This window comes from Aristolochia californica, unplaced genomic scaffold, assembly GCF_029961685.1.
Source record: "Aristolochia californica isolate CCGP_79_NKW_82.1479 unplaced genomic scaffold, dmAriCali1.0.hap1 SCAF_10, whole genome shotgun sequence".
Taxonomy (NCBI): domain Eukaryota; kingdom Viridiplantae; phylum Streptophyta; class Magnoliopsida; order Piperales; family Aristolochiaceae; genus Aristolochia; species Aristolochia californica.
This window is the reverse complement of record NW_027181771.1, coordinates 33199296-33216143: the sequence shown is the minus strand read 5'-3', so window position 1 is coordinate 33216143 and position 16848 is coordinate 33199296. Positions and strand designations below refer to the sequence as shown.

General features: G+C 43.3%; 2 protein-coding genes, 1 long non-coding RNA gene and 1 pseudogene across 3 annotated transcripts; 1 reads left to right on the top strand and 3 right to left on the bottom strand.

Moving 5' to 3' along the window:
* Positions 1-135: 135 nt before the first annotated feature.
* On the top strand, positions 136-3226 carry LOC137937145 (sulfoquinovosyl transferase SQD2-like; annotated as a pseudogene).
* LOC137937153 (uncharacterized) lies at positions 214-5448 on the bottom strand. The gene is made up of 3 exons (XR_011109609.1): positions 3458-5448; positions 1329-1432; positions 214-972 (listed from the first exon to the last, which is right to left on the bottom strand). It is a non-coding gene; the product is annotated as an uncharacterized lncRNA (long non-coding RNA).
* Positions 5449-5623: 175 nt separating this feature from the next.
* On the bottom strand, positions 5624-7455 carry LOC137937130 (BAHD acyltransferase DCR-like). Its single transcript, XM_068782201.1, has one exon. The coding sequence runs from the start codon at positions 7381-7383 to the stop codon at positions 5905-5907; it is 1479 nt and encodes a 492-aa protein (XP_068638302.1). The 5' UTR covers positions 7384-7455; the 3' UTR covers positions 5624-5904.
* Positions 7456-15516: 8061 nt separating this feature from the next.
* Positions 15517-16848, bottom strand: LOC137937139 (protein SRC2 homolog). The gene has a single exon (XM_068782215.1). It carries the CDS (start codon positions 16757-16759, stop codon positions 15803-15805), a length of 957 nt encoding a protein of 318 aa, XP_068638316.1. The 5' UTR covers positions 16760-16848; the 3' UTR covers positions 15517-15802.

Sequence of the window (16848 nt, the reverse complement as noted above, 5' to 3'; positions counted from 1 at the left end):
TCGCCATTGCCCCAACGGCATATCCAGAGTTTGATTCGCCTCCCTCTCCACGAGTTCATATCCCCTCGTGCCCACCCCTTCTTAAGCTTCATATTCCGAAACTCCTCCCACCACCCCTCAAACAATCCATTCAATAATCGCAATGCTGTCTCTCTCTATAAATTCTTCTCCTTCTTTCCTTTCCACCACCTCCTCTGCCTCTTCTTCTTCTACTTCGACCACCTTCTTTGCCTCTTCTTTCCTTACATTCTCTCTGCCTGTTGCAACTAGGCGAAGGTCCATACAATTCTCATTTTCTACAACTGAAGAACGGTTCCTGCATCGACAGAAGAAGTACAAAGCCTTTTCGGGAAAGATGACAATTCAAGAAGTTAAGGATGAGGAAGGAGGAGATGCAACAGCTCCACTCTTAGAAGAGTCGGAAGGGTCAACCAAGCCTCGTCGTATCTCTTCGTTGAACCATCACCTTTTGCGTGAGTCTCCTCATTATGGCTGGAATTTTACTACAGAACGTTCCTTGTATCCTGTTTCCATGATATTATAATGTCCGTACTACATCTTGCATCAGTCAGTGAATGAGTTCATACATTAGTCAGTGTTCTTGGCAAAACTAGTGATAAAGTCCACGAAAGATCAAAACAACATTTTGAATTGCTTGGATTATCAGTTAACACTCTTGAATTTTTGTCCTTTTTCTCTGCTCAGGAATTTTCAAATTACTTCATAATTGAATTCTTTTCACCATAACACCACTAATTGTTTTTATTTGTATGATATCATGCTATTCCTGCAGTTATGTCTCCGGATATAAAAATCGATTTCAGAACTTCATAAAATATCTTCGTGAAATGGGGGATGAGGTAAGGCTGAGTTTCTGAACAATCTGTCTTATTCATGGTTCTTTGAGGGGATTTCTGTTTCTTCTTAATTTATTCTGATCAAGTCTTTGAAGCAGCAGAGCTATACAGGTTCCTGTTTACAGTACCCAATAATAAAATCATCAAAATGTGGCACGTTTGAAATCTGAGGAAACCCAGATTTCACCTGTAAACAACTTGAAAGCTGAAAAAGAAAGTCCTATTTGAACTGACAGATGATATCTTATCTTATTTCGTGGCTCACAGGTCATTGTAGTGACAACACATGAAGGAGTTCCACAAGAGTTCCATGGAGCCAAATTAATTGGTTCATGGAGGTATTCAAGCACCTTCCTCGTTGTTAATCTTATTGTTAAGCATCATACATGCAATGCCTCCTAGTGTTTAAAAAGTTGAACATGCTAAGCTTCTTCAAAAAAAAGTGATTAATTGGAATAGGTTTTTGCACACCTCAATCGTCTTTCCTTTCGAATCCATACATCTGACTGTTTGCCCTTCTTTTCCCGTGTTCAGCTTCCCCTGTCCTTGGTACCAAAAGGTTCCTCTGTCACTGGCTTTGAGCCCCAGAATAATTTCAGAGGTGGCAAAGTTTAAGCCAGACATAGTACATGCATCATCACCAGGAATTATGGTAAAACAAAAGAGAGACTTTTTATTTAGTAAAATGACATGTTCTCTAAGCATGTAAAACTGAACTCAAAGAGCTCTTCAGGTATTTGGTGCTCTAGTTATTGCGAAACTTCTGTCTGTCCCCATTGTCATGTCTTATCATACTCATGTCCCAATGTGAGTTTGTTGTAACTTGTTACTCAATGCATTCTGAATCAATAATCGGAAGAAATTGCCTATGTTAACTATCTTGCTAAAAATTCTCATGCAGATACATTCCAAGATATACCTTCAGTTGGCTGGTGAAGCCCATGTGGCTGATCATAAGTACGTCTTCTTTCTTACACCAAGTAGCTATTTGAAATTAGATGTGTGGAATACTAATTTTAATATTCTTTTTGTGAAGGGTTTCTTCATAGAGCTGCAGATCTTACTCTGGTACCTTCAGCAGCAATTGGCAAGGATCTTGAAGCTGCTCATGTCACAACAGGTGAGATATATATCCCATTTTTGGCTTTAAGAAACAAGAATGACGAACCGCATGCTAACAAGTGACCCTTGCAGCTGACAAGATACGTTTGTGGAACAAAGGTGTTGATTCTGAGAGCTTCCACCCTCGATATCGTAGCCATGAGATGAGGCTCAGGTTAAGGTGAGGAGCCTTTCCTATTTGTCCTCTGAATATGTTGAGTGAGCATGTCAGACAAAAGTTTGATTTTGCTCCTAAACCAGTGTTGGGGAGCCAGAAAGACCATTGGTGATTCATGTTGGGAGGTTGGGAGTCGAAAAGAGCTTGGATTTCCTGAAAAAGTAAGTTTGTCTCATCCATCGTGGCTTACATACAAAGTCACAGAATTTTTTGAGTTGTCTCTTTTTTCAAGCACACCATTGTGTTGCCGCCCCTGACATTTGAAATCTGTTGAGCAGGGTCATGGATAGGCTTCCATATGCACGGATTGCTTTTATAGGAGATGGACCATATAGGTAAACTGTCTGATATTCTATGCATCCGGTTACTCAGTTGATAGAAAACACAATGGCCATGGAAGTTCCTCAAAACTAAGAAAAAAAATTTAGCATCATGACATCCTCAAACCGAACCTTGGCAACATTTCTAGTGTGCATACAGGCTCGAGCTGGAAAAGATGTTTGAGGGCATGCCAGTGGTGTTCACAGGGATGTTACAAGGTGAGGAGCTGTCGCAAGCTTATGCAAGTGGAGATATATTTGTCATGCCATCGGAGTCTGAGACCCTTGGGCTAGTTGTCTTGGAAGCTATGTCATCGGGAATCCCTGTTGTGGCTGCTCGAGCTGGTGGGATTCCGGACATAATACCAGAGGATCAGGACGGAAAGACAGGCTTTCTTTTCACTCCAGGGGACCTGGAGGACTGCGTTGCCAAGATGGACATTCTCTTGAGGGATCAAAACTTCAGAGAAACAATTGGAAGAGCTGCACGGGAAGAGATGGAAAAGTATGACTGGCGGGCAGCAACCAGGAAGATACGGAATGAGCAGTATAATGCAGCCATTTGGTTCTGGAAAAAAAGAAGGGCTCAGTTACTAAGGCCACTGCAGTGGTTAACCAGAAGAATATTCCGATCACCAGAGCGTGCTTATGTGTGACAAGATGATGTTTAGCGTTCTTTATTTTTTCCATCTATGATGATTATTTTCTGCCTTCGATTGGTTCGAATGCAGCATTATGTACATTATGAGGGAACCTATTCTGTCATTTGTGTTCTGGAAAAATGTATATAACTTGTTAAAGCTTTGCATTGGAAGTGGTTATGGAAATTTGTTTGCGTAAATAAGATACATGTCCAATACTATTCAACAGACAAATAAACAACAGATTTTAAGAGGAAATATCAATGGTAATTAATTAATATGCCACTCTAAACTAAAATTTGACATATCCTATACTACATTTTTCAAGTTTTATGCATTTAAACAAGTCTCCAGACATACCAGAAAGCAATCCTGTAGCATCAAACTTTTCATTTATCATGAACCATCTTATTGCATTGGTGAATTTCAAGTTAATCGTCTTCTTCAGGTTCAAAAGCCTGCTCAAATTCAGCATCCATAATAACCCCATTCATAATATGCACAATTGTCTCCCCTTTCCTGATGTCCACCTTCTCAGTCGAAACACTGTTGACCACCAAAGCACTATTTGGACGCCTAGAAGCAAACAATCTGAATCCAGAAATGGAATCCAACTGAATCTCGCTACAGAAAGGAACCCGAGAAGAAGGCAAATGCTGAGGAACTGCAGAAAAGCTCAATACTCGGGAGAGAATGGCACATGTGTTGTTGGCTTCATGTTCCATCAAACTTGCGTTAGCCTGAAGCTGCAGCTCACTTTCAAAAGCTTCCTCTGAAGGTACAAAGACGGTAAAAGCAAGATCATCCGGCAGCATCTCAACCATCATCTTTCCAAATATGCCTAATTTATCCTTCTCCTTGGGCCTCTTCCCATATTTGAAAGCCCGTCGAAAACCAAATTTATCTCTTTCCCGTGTTACATCAGGCAGTCTCATCATTGAAGCAGTTAATACCACAATAGACGTGGTAGAAACAAGTATAAAGATAAAACCAATGAAGCTGTTGAAGGAGTTCCTTTTTAACTTCTTCATGAAATCCCTAGCTATTAAACACGGGATAACTTCTAGAGACAAGAGACAGATACATCAGCTGTGCTGCTCTGTTTGTCCAGTAAAACAAGCAAAATTTCCCCACCTTGACTAGTAACATCATCTAAAAACTCCTTGACTTCCTGTACATTTGCAAAGGTTTTGGGCGTATCCAGATCACTATCTAGGTTGTGCCAGAGTCCCGTGATCTTCCTCAGTGCTAACCAATGCCTACTTCTCCAAAGCCCACCGAACTTCCTCACAGAGACATTGAGCACGATCCCAACTAAAGTCTCTTCAGATTGATCAAGATCAATAGAACCAGCTCCATTACGACGGTCATGCCAAACTACCTTTTTCCCTTTTCACGTCATAGTTTCCCGTCAAGAGTATTATGATGGGGCTTGAAGACTACTGATAGAGGATTCAAATTTTCTTTGTTTGGATCGATAAGGAGGAGTTGGTTAGCAATCCCATCCAAGCCTGCCCGCGTGAAAGAGTCCTTGTCCTAAACTATTGACTGAATTAGCGAAGAAAGATAGATGAGAAAACCACAAGCCCTCGTGAAAAGCAAGCCTAAATGAATCGATCAAATCAAGAACAATAACAAGAAGAACACTGGCGAAATAGGGTCCAAAATGAATACATGCATCATCGATCACAGTAGAAAAAGTAGACGCTTGCGAGACAGAGATGGAAAGGAAACAAATCAATACTCCAGCGATCGAAGTAGCAGAAAGGACACCTGCGAGATGGTGTTGCATAGGAAAAGAACCAATGCTCCAGTGATGCGAAGTAGCAAAAGTAGCTTTCTTTTCAAATCAAGTTCTCTCGATTTAAAGTACGCACTCTCAGCTCACAATGAAATACCACTATCAAATCAAATGCCTTCAAAACATATTATTTCAGCGTTTTCTTAAAAAACATTATCGCTCTAGATCGAAACATAAGGAAAAATCAAAATCTTGCGACACAAACTCGCGACGATTTTCAAAATGAGAAATTCAAACAAAAGTTTTTAGGTTTAGGCCAATGGCACGGCTAAACCGCACATCACATCTAACTTTGGACCGGAAAGACAATGTAAATAAAAAGATGGAAACAGCATCCTATCTCCAGTGGACTTCACGTCTCTAAACAATTTAGACACATGCAGATAAATGATGCGAAAATACCAGGAGAAGATTATTGAGTGCGTGCAAGAGGCAGAACTGGAGTCTCTGCTTCTCGTGATAGATCCCCTTACTCTCCGCCTCCATCTCCACTCCTACCGTACCAACAAAGGGAAAGTCATCGGCACCCACGGGGTGGCAATCTGGGACAAGCCGCATCGCGGTTTCGAAGAGACAAGGAGTCTAAAAGTCGTATGAATTCACGTAAATGCCCTCGTTTCGAATGAATATTAACTATTTGCACTGTAGTGGACTTTGCACTGTACTGGAGTCAACGTGCGCCGATCCGCCGGTTAATGCCGCCTGTTGTATCGTGTTAAGCTTAATGAGGGATTATAAAGTGTTATTAGAGAGGAAATAGACTCATAGTTACTTGTGATTGAGTTACAGTGGCCAGTACGGCCGCACAAGCGCCGCGCCCACTCTCTCGGGTTCTTTCTTCTGCTCATGGCTCACTCCGCAGAGGCCAGCGCTGCGCATAGGCGCACACACGATACCATGGTACAATACACACCCCGGCGCTCGCTCTCTCTCTCTCTCTCTCTCTCTCTCTAAAAGTAACTAACCCATCTGATCCTCCTTCCGAAAGCGACAACCTATGGATTAATTAACACAAAGATCGTGCCGTTGACGCGCTAACGTACTGCATAAACTCCGTATCGGCTTCCAAAGCGGACATCGTTTCGGGCGCCAGGCACACCTCCAAGTCCACGCTCCCTCCTCCTTCCCGACCCGGGAACGCCGATATCTTTCCGTCGAATTTGTTCGCCCGCCCGCTCCTCACCGCCACCGGCCTTCCCCACCCGAAGTCGTTGTCGTACATGGGGAACCTCGGCGACGATCCCATGGTGATCGACGCACCGTCGGGGTTCCCCAGCGGGAACACCCGCGGCTCCTGCTCCCATGCCTCCACCCCTTTTCTCACCGTCGCGTCGTCGTGTACCACCACGTTCCCGTGCAACAGTCCCGCGCACCACTGAAGGTCACGGGACAGTAGCTCCCCCGCCGTCGCCGCCGTTCGGATGCTCTGGATCGCGTTGCCGAAGTAGTAGGGATCCATCCGTGGTTCGATCCGGTGACGGCAGTTCACTGCCATGCGGAACGTCGTCTCCTTCCCGGGGTTGAGCTTCCGCGCTCGCGTCACCGACCTCCAGAGCTGCGACGACAGCGCTTGGAATGACGAGATTTCCTTTGACCGATCGACAGTGTTCTCTCCTCCCGCACCGCGGAGGAGGAGGAGGATGTCCAGAGAGGAGGTTATCCTCCCGTTGGGGCACGGGAGTTCGCCTTTCTTGATTTTCAGCTCGTCGTTGCTTTGTTTGCCTATGATCTCTGCGATCGGTATCAACGTCCTTCCATTGGCCCTTGCCTTGAGCTCTTGAATCGCTTCTCTGCTGAAATGGAAGATCCGCTCCCTAATCGGCGCATTGGCGTCGAAAGACACCTTCGGCCCACCATCAGCGAACTCCAGAACAGCCTGCGAGTCCTTCACGTAATTCCGGGTAAAATCCGGAGGACGGGAGATTCTCTTCACGCCTCTACAGACCTCCGCCAAGCTATTAAAGAAGTTCCAGAACGAGGTCCCGTCCGTGACGGCGTGATTGACTGTACACCCCACGAAAACCCCGTCCGCGAGCTCCGTCACCTGGACGGCGACAATCGGTCGAAAATGGCCCTCGTAGCTGACGGTCTCGTCGAAAGTAAAGAACAGCTTGACCGAATCCGGCACGTCCGAAGGGGACAAAATGTCACGAATTGTGAGGTCCCCCGCATTGGCATGAACGAAGTGGACGCCAGAATCGTTGCAGGAAATATAAACGTATCCAGAAGCGTCGGTTACCAAACGGCCAGAGAGCGGGGGAAAGTGAGTGAGTGTCTGCGCCAGCCCCTGCTTCAAGAGAGCAACAAACGCGTTGATAGACATGGGCGGGCGAGTGAAGAGAACACCTTTTTGAATGTACATACAAGAGAGCATGGGGAGATCAGAGACGGAGAGTTTGAGATTTCCGAGGGTGGATTTCTGGGCGGGGTAGACTGTGCATTTGGAGATTACAGATAGGGAAGGAGGACACGGAGAAGGAGACATATTTTTTTTTCTTCAGTTACCACTCTCTTTGTATTTCTCCCGGTTGCGAGCTCTTGCTGTGTGAGAGAGCGGCGGGGGGTGAGGGGTTTATAAAGGGAGCGGGAGCCCCTGGTGCATGCATTTGATGGTTGTTGCTGTTAGTTTTTCTTGTTTATCTTTTCTTAAAAGTTTTTTCCTCTTCTGTTCTCCGATCTCGACTTTTTTACAGGTGGAAGGCCACGAGAAAAATCAGAGGTTATCGTGGCACAAGCGCGAGGAAAAGGAGAGTGGACAAAGGAATTAATTTAATGGGACCTCGTTTTAAGAGAATTGGAACGAAGGCCTCAGAAAAAGAAGAAAAAACAAAAACTGGGTCTTTCTGGGAATCTCCGCGTCTTCTTCGGCTATGACTGCACGACCGTTACCGTCCACTATAACGCGCTTTCCCGGGAAACAACGATTGGACATCTCGTTGATTACCCACACTCCTCATCATTTAAAGCACCACACATGTGTTTAATTATCCTTAATTACTCGGACGGCCCCTCCCGCCGGTGAATTTGATTCACCCATTGAAGACGCCGGGAGAGTAACGTATAAAACGGTAGCTTTGACTCTCACGACTTTAGTTTCTGTTCCGGTGGCGGAAGATACCTTTTTTTGGAGTTATAACCTGTTGCCTCGAAGGTTTTCTCTTTTCACGAAACAATTGGCGTCTTCTGGGAAAAGGTGTTGTAGGAGTTTCGAACTGTGACAGGCTCTGCTCCCTCAAATCGGGAAATAACTGGACAGGCCAGCTTTCTGAAGCGGAAAACAGAATGAGGAGCATCTTTTTTTCATTTCATCCAGTGCTCTCCGTGGAAGTGCGAATCGCAAAGGTGACGGAAGCTTCCCCATACGATTCTTTACTGAAATCTCAATATTAAAATTACTGCATTCAGCATTCTAAGAGACAGTGCAGAGAAGAACGACCCTTCATAGTTTCACTCGAAAGGAATGGATCAAGAGAACGAATCTAAGATTCATACTATCGATCCAATGCATCGTGTAGGAAAACTCTACAGAGCGCACACGTTCAAAATACCAATTTGAGTTTCAAAATTTTAATCCATGCACGAAGTGTAATCCGTAAACAAGGATTATCCATAGAATGAAAGAAACAAACCAAATTAAAGCATAGTTATCAAACGGACTGAAGATTCACGACGTAGATTCCGATAGATAGAAGATCAGAGCAGACCATGAAAAGTGTAAATCGGATAATACCGTAGAATAGTCTTGCGCGAGGTGGGGGAAGGCGGACAGAACAGGAAAAAAACACGGTTGAACCGTAGACTATCCAAGTCAAAAGTATAGCAGCATTCATGAACCCCGTGTTGGTCAAGCACCCACCATTAGAGTCGAGTTTACCGAAATAACCCCGGTATTCCCAACTGGCTGTTGGTCGGCGCCACCCCCACCACCGCCAGCCGTGCAATACAGTTGTGATTCAGCGGGCAGTATCATCTTCTAGGCGCCGAATATCGAACACCTGTAAAAATAATAATAATAAATAGATAAAAATAATAGAACCAGGAGGGGCCAATATGGTCATTTCTCACTCGGGATAATAATCAAAATAGAGGTTTCTAACGGGCCCACAAAATCGACGAGTCAAATCATCCACCCCTGTGGATTCGTGGTTGAACTGTGGAAGAGAAAAAAAAAGGTGTAGCGGAGGTGCGGGAGGAGTAAAAAATGGGCGAATTTTAAACTTTTAAAAGAAGGCGACCGAGAAGAAGGAAGAACAAAAAGAAGGAATGAACGGCTGTTTGGTTAAGTTGGATTAGTTTAATTGGTGGGTTGGGTTTAGCAGTTCGATGGAGACGCCAGAGAATGATTCCGCAGAATATGAGGCTTTTGATTATAATTTGCGATTCTTATTTGTTGGTTTTGTTTATTGATTTCCTGTATTAGGTCAACCAGTCATTTGGAAATCTATAAAAAAAAAAAAGAAAAAAGAAAAAAACGAGAGAGATGGCCTGAATGTGGGCTGCTCTGGTCGATTTCAGTGAGTCTTCCACCACTACTGCGTTATTTTGTTCTAAATAATCCTCAAGTTGGCAGGCGCAGAACGAAGATGACAAAAACAACAACAATGAATTAGATGGAGACATTTGGGTGTATATGCATGCATATTGCATATACCAACAATCTCCGCTTTTTAAATGCTTTGGATTCTTCTACCATGGAGGTACCTGTAATGGGGTTTCACGTCACTCATCAATGGTTCAACCAACCAGCTGATCGTCCTTCTCTTCCTGCTATCCTTTTTGATTTAAATGAAGTGGCAATCAACGGAGAAAGGATTTGAAGTAACCAGTGGAAGCAGTAGTAGGGTTTTAGTAACCTTTGAAAGCATCCCATGAAATATTGATTCGGTACTTGTTAAATAATTGTATAACTAACCAACGAGTTGGGAACTTGGGAAGCGTTTTCGGTTCGAAGAACTGTTAATGGAGATCTTCCTGCTCCAAATGAAAAAAAAAAATGTGGGGAGATGACTGTAGCACAAAGAGAGCATAGCCCAATGGATGTTAATTTGGGTTGTAAGCCTTATCCTAAAATGACAAGTCACTTAAGAAAAAAAATTTCCAACTAATAAACTCAAGATCTTTGTATTCACTAATACATGGAACTATTTCGTAAGACTCTCCTAGGCCTATAATAGTAAAAGAAATTGAAGAGTCCAATCCTAGTATTTTCCTAGTATTTTCTTTTCTGGGTCTAGTCCCATGCTTTGTGGTCTTCAAGAGCCTTTGACATTTTTTAGTACAAGAGGACGAAAGCCAAGGTATGATTGCACTCCCACTGCCTGTTCGCAATAATTCCCCATCCAGATTTGCCTCAGTTTTTTTGCTCTCGAGAGAGGTCTACACCCAATGAGACAGAAATCTTTTCGATGGACGACAGCATCTCCGTTCCAACTTCCAACTGGTTCGCACCGAGCAATATGACAGCCGAATAGGGAATGGAATATGAATGGGATAACATTATCCTTTTGGTTAGTCAGCGAGAGCAGGTTTGTGGTGAGGTGCTCACACATGCATGACAAAGGGAAGCCCAGCTCAAGATTGGCAACTTTGACTAGCTAATCTAAGTGCAGGATCTTGAATTTGTTCTGTTCACGTAATGGGAGACTGAGGAGTTGAGACGTGCTCCGTCTGATCCACGATCGGCCACGTAGTCGTCTTCTCAAGTAGTGGTGAAGATAGAGTTGAGAGGCGAACCCATGAAGGTCATCATGGCAACTTCATACATTGTACTGAACTGACACCATTAATAGGACAAGCAGCAGAGCACTTCGGCATCCATTTGCGATACAGTCAATGAGGGTAGTGAAACTGAAGAATCAACTGCTGCTTGTCGCTTTATCTCAGTCGGAGTCTCTGGTCCTTTCAGCGATATGATCTGAATGCCTGGATGCTTATCAATCCGCAGCAGCTAAGAACCAGCAAAAGTCGAAATAATTGTGCTTCTACTACTAAGTCAAGAGTTAGGCATCTAAAATGTCGGGAAAATCTCCACTTGAAGTTAAAAAAAAAAATCCAATAGGCCCCGAGGTCGGCACCCATCTTGTCCTAGGACGAGCTAAGTTCTTTGGTTCACATGTGGCGGCAGTAACTCCGTAACATGTGCATCAGATGCTGGTGACTGTCGTCCCCGTGAAGAATTTGAAATTTTCAAGGATCGCCATCACCAAGAAGGCAAGAATGCTCGTACTCTTTTAAATGGAGGAGCTCCACCACCATCTTCTTTGACAAAGACCATTAAAACAGAAGTTGCAAAACTCCACTCGATGAGAACTTTCTCCTCATGGAATTTGGATAAAGACGGATGCATGCAATAGGACATCGATTTCAATAAAGTGAAGCCACCCTCTCGTTTTATCTTTCCTTTGGGATAAGAAAACTGTGGTAGTTTTCCTTTCTCGTTCTCTTAAATTTCTTATTTTGCGGTTTTATATTGTAGTTTTTAATCTCCTTCTCCATTCGCATACTGACATAGCATCTGAATTGACATGAGTCAGGATCTTAATACAAACAGGTTTAAGAGGGACGCAACCAAAACGATGAAAGAATGCCAAGTGGCAAGACAGTGCCTGCGGCAAGTGGTTTCATGACACATATGGAGCTGACCGGACTGCCATGGTCGGTAGAGGACAGAAGGTACATGCTTCACTGGAACACCTTGTTCTGTTAGGTCCCAAATGAGAAGAAAACAACAAGGAAGGCGAGGTAAGGTACCCACAAACGCTTTCTTTCTTAATCATTCTTGGCCTTTACCTCGGGCCATATTCCAAGAGAGCTGAAAGCAATACTCCAATCAAATACAAAAATGGATACTCCAATCAAAAAACAAAAAGGACCCACTTGGATAAACACAGAAGGCTTCTCTGTCGAGACAAGGGCCAAAGCACGGGGATTGAAGAAAACCCAAGAGCCACCATCTGCAGTTTTTACATTGATAAAAGTTAGGCATCAAAATACAAACTGGAAATGATGTGATGGTAGCATGCTGGTCGGTGGGCAAATGCAATTAATAGAGCTGATATTTGATATCTTTTTGGGTCCCTTCGTCTAATCCCAGTTCTTTTAATCGCACTACTTGACTCTGCGAAGACCGAATACTCTTCAAAATCCTTTCAAAGAAACGTGTCAGTCACCCAGAACGGTGCCTCTATGCAGTCAGCAAAAGTCACCATCTCCATTACTTGGGTGCTTGAGATATTCATGAATCTCTCTCCTTGTTTTCTTCTTTCTGATCTTTGGGTGTTTGTTTCTGTTTTGACCGATGACAACATCAAAGACAGTCCGATACATTGTCCGTATGAGATCTTTTCATTTTGTTAAATGTGTTTCTGGATGTCGATAAAAGAAGATTCTCGGTGCAATTGCTTTACAAGAATTCTTGGTTTCTCTTTTATGTCACTCAGTTACGATATCATTCCGATTTACCCACAAATTGAAGTAAGAATCATGTAAGTTTGTTGTGATCTTATTCGATTATACCCACTACATATAGCAAACTCAAAATCATGTTTGTTTGTTATGATCTCATTCTATCTTGCCCATCAGATAAGATCTAATAATTCAATATTTTCTTCAATTCGTTTCATGTCTGTTTCAGTTTTTCTTTTCAGATTTTGAATGAAAAATAAAGACACTCTTCAAATATTTTATCCCTCCATCATTGTCTTGAGTATCTTAGAAGTAAAAAATAGGTTTAAAGGGAAGTAACCACTAACCAAGATTAATTAATTAAGTAGAGAAAAAATGATTGTGGATTAGGGTCGTTAAACAGCTAAATGTTATTAAACTTGATAGAGTTTGACAGGTCAATGACTGTGCCTGTAATTAATTGTAATTAGTTATAAGACTTGACAGTATCTATTCTAAATGTGTTTCATATCTTAGTACCAGTCTCTTCAATGGAGGTGTGTCATACTTGGCCAAATTTGACCGCCTACTAGTTTAAGATTTAATCAACAGATAAGAACGAAGGAGACAGGAGTGCTAATCACTTTGATCATCCTCCCTAAGACTCACATAAAAATATATGTATAATATAAGGTTTTTGTCTTATATTTATTTAAAAAAATTTATTTACTGATAAGAAACTACTTATTTTCACCATCAGTCATTAGTCAAATGTAGGAATTAGTAGGGTGAGACCCACATGAAAGGGAGGTAGGGAGACAACTCCTCTCCATGTTGGTAGGAGCATTGCCAGTGTAAGGAACCCCTCCCCCTCCTCTGCTAGTAGAAAGGAGGCAGGGGGATTGGGGAAGTTCCCTTCCCACCTACATCCTCTGTCTGTTGCATACGAAAGTGGGGAAGAGTCCCCCTTCCACATTAGCCAAACAAAGGGGGTCTTCTCCTGCCCCTCTTCCAGTAGCTACAGACAAATAGATAGAGATGGGGGTGATAAGACTGATAAGCTACCGTTCCGTAAGGTGCCCATGAGGGCTCTTCCTACTTTAAATTACGTTGTCGGACAAATCAAGTCCAACCCAACTCACCTTCTCCGGAGAACAACCCAACCAAGTCAAGAATCCTTCTGGATAGTCACTCAGGTTAACCTGACATTGCACAAGACCAGTTGTACAACTACCAAACATTCGCATCTATAGGTATTCATGCAGTTAAAGAGAGTTCCACAGAGTACGAACAAGCTCATGTAAACAAGTCCTCCAAGTCTTCCACTCTATGCTGCATTCAATCCACTGATGTAGAGCTTTTCATTTTCTCTGGTCTCAAATTGAACTTCTATTATCTTAATGGAATGTAACTATCACCTGCATGCAGACAAGATCAGTCTGGTTTCTCGCGAGATGATTTCTTAATAAGTTTGGTATTTACCAAAATCTTTGCATGCCTTCCTTATGCAGAACCTAGAGAAATAATGCAAAATCCATTTGAAAGTTTACAGACTTTCTCAGCATTCCAAATTCTGTACATATATACATAATCTGACATATTTACTACTGAAATGTGCACTCAATAGCCAAACAGAGTTACATAGGTAGACAATGTAGAGATGACCCTGCTTCCCAAGGTAAGACACGTTCATCAAGACAGACTAATGAAATCAGCTACTATCTTTTACTCGATCCACTTCAGCCTCTAACAACATAAATTTCATGATAGGTCACCTTCAGCAAACTATTGTTCAGAGATGTTTTCCAGTGTGTTCCCTACTCACAGAATAGCAGGTTCGCCTACATCAGTATCAGTACACTCTGTATAAGCTCTTATTTCCTCCAAGTAACTCTCAGCAGAATAAGAAGCCTAGAAGTACCATGGAAGCAGTAAATACAAGTTCAGGATGTTAATTTTCAAGATTCAGTATCCCCATGGACTATGACCTTCTCAATCACATTTGTTAACAATAGAATAGTTGGAATCCCATATTTCTCTGCACCCACGTGAGAAAATTCGCCACCCCTTTAATTGTTGAAGGGGATTCTTCAGTTGTCATCAACTTTGCTAGAGAGAAAAAGCCACCCCCTGTATATTTTTTAGTGCATTTTGATGAAATTGAGGACTTCAGTGAAAATATGAATGTTTCTTGAGAGTACACCCCCTAAAGAGCAAATGCTGCCAACAGCATTGGTGACAATTTGGCCAAGGGGCTTCCCAGCAGCGTGTTGCTATATGAACCTCACTCCCCCCTCTGACATTCTTTGGCACTTCCATTAGGTAGCTCTTTCATTTGTCTTTAGCCTCTTTTTTTTTTTTTTTTCTGTTTTGGGCTTGTACTTTTGCCTCCCAAAGGAGCTCTCTCAATGGAACGTTTTTTTTTCTCATGACAATAGAATATTTTAAAGAAAAAAAATCCACTAAAGAGTCATCAGTACTTGCACACATGAGTCCTTGGCAACCAAATGTCCAACCATCCAACGCATCAGGTCCTAGAGTTGATTTCAGTATCATGCTCGAAAACTAGTCTACCATCTAATTGCTTGTGAGACTTTAACTCAAGACCTCAGACTTGCAACCCCGCATGTGACCATTAAGCCAAAGGCCCAAACCACACAGTTGAGTGCATCTTAATAAACTTCTTTGACAAGGGCACAAAATAATCAGGAATGAAAGTAACCATTACAACAGATTAATTCCTGGACCTTCACCATCACCTCAGTGTTTCAGTCGCATCTTCACTGATCACCTCAATTATTCGGCATAAGCAATATTTTTCATCTCTTCTTGTTTGAGAATGTCCCAAAAAGTTGAATGATTCACTGGTCCACTATTGGAGTATCAGCTTAAGAAACCTCCCAAACAGCTCCAACTCTTCAAGCTTGCTTCTCATTCATATCATAGACAGGACATAAGAGTTTACATTGTTCCTCAAGGGAAATAATTTTTATCCAACCAAATCCACTAGTTTCCAACAGCAATAGGAGCTGAGCAGAAATTTTTGCAAGGAAGATTAAATAAGATTCACTAGCTTCTGGATGAGCAATTGGCAGTTCACTTTCATCAATCATCTTGACAAATGATACTATAGCTAATAAAGAATACATGTGTTTCACTTTTAACTTGTCCTGATGAGCCTAAGTTAGTTGCATCTGAGCGCAAATTAAATATTCTAACCAGCTAGCAAAATAGAGATACAAAGAGGATAACCTTCAGCTCATCAGAGAATAACATGAATACAGTTATTAAGCTTATCATTTTAGCAGATAAGCTGAATGAGGATCCGCCATTGGTCGTGAAATTCACATTTACATGAAAAAACACATTTTGCTGACCAAGACAACAATAGCAATTAGTTACAAGCATATAAGCGTACCACACTATATACAAGCTCAACTTAGAACATAAGCACTCTTGGAGGGAACCCCGGAGTTATCGTACCTTACCTCCGCTAAACCATAAATCAACAGTGACCTCCCTTAGTAGTCACCACTATATTCACTATAATCGTCCCGTGCAGCCAGGTTCTTCTCCACCTTCTCCGCAACCTTGTCTTCCTCATACTTGAGCCCTTCATTCAATGCTAAACCGGTCAAGCCTCCCGCTAAAGCACCAACGGCCATACCAGTGCCAAGTCCCATTTTGCTTCCCTTTGGCTTTTCATCATAATAAGAGCTACCCGAAGAGAAATCAACTGGAGCGGATGGTCCACCATTACTGGAAAGGCGACCATAGAAAGGCCGCGGAGGAGGCGGTGGCGGTGGCGATGGCGCATGCGAGTAATGTGTACTGGAATAGTAGCCGGCGGAGTATGGGTCCGAGTAATTACCATAACCATACTGAGACGGCGGGGCCGCCGGGACCGGCGGAGGAGGCAGGAGACCAGTACTGTAAGGTGTAGAGTAGCCTCGGTAGTCACGAGGTGGAGGAGGGGAAATGCCGGTAGAGTAAAAGTAGCCGGAAGGAGATGGGTTAATATGGTAATCAGCGGCGGGAGGAGGGCTTGGGGGGGAAGGGCGTTCCCGTAGGATCAGCTTCAGGCGAATCTTTCCCTGCGACCGGCCAGAGGGGCGGCGTAGATCTAGGGTTTTAAGAGGGGAACTGTTGGAATCAATAGAACCAACGAGGTCCGTGAGCGGGACTCTTACGGCCCCAACAAGGGGCTTTGGGGTTGCAGAGGGTTTGGAGTGGAAAATCTCTATGGTGAGGGAAGCATCATGGAGAGGAAGCGGAAGAGGGAGGGTGAAGCGCTCGTTCCAGACGGGGCGAGTGGAGCCCGAGTCGTCAGGTTTGGTGGCGAGTTTGCTGTCAGGGTCGAGCCAGAATACAGCATAAGGCTTCAGATCGCCGTTCCGCCAGTTGACGTTTTTGAGGTGCTTGGCGGAGACGACGGTGAGCTCGAGAGCCTTTAGCTGAGGACGACCAGCGGACGCCATGGCGGAAGCTAATGTCGGCGTACGATAACAGTTCCGTGACGAGGAAATCTAAAGCAGACAAGGATCAAACGATCAAATAAAGTGCGCCG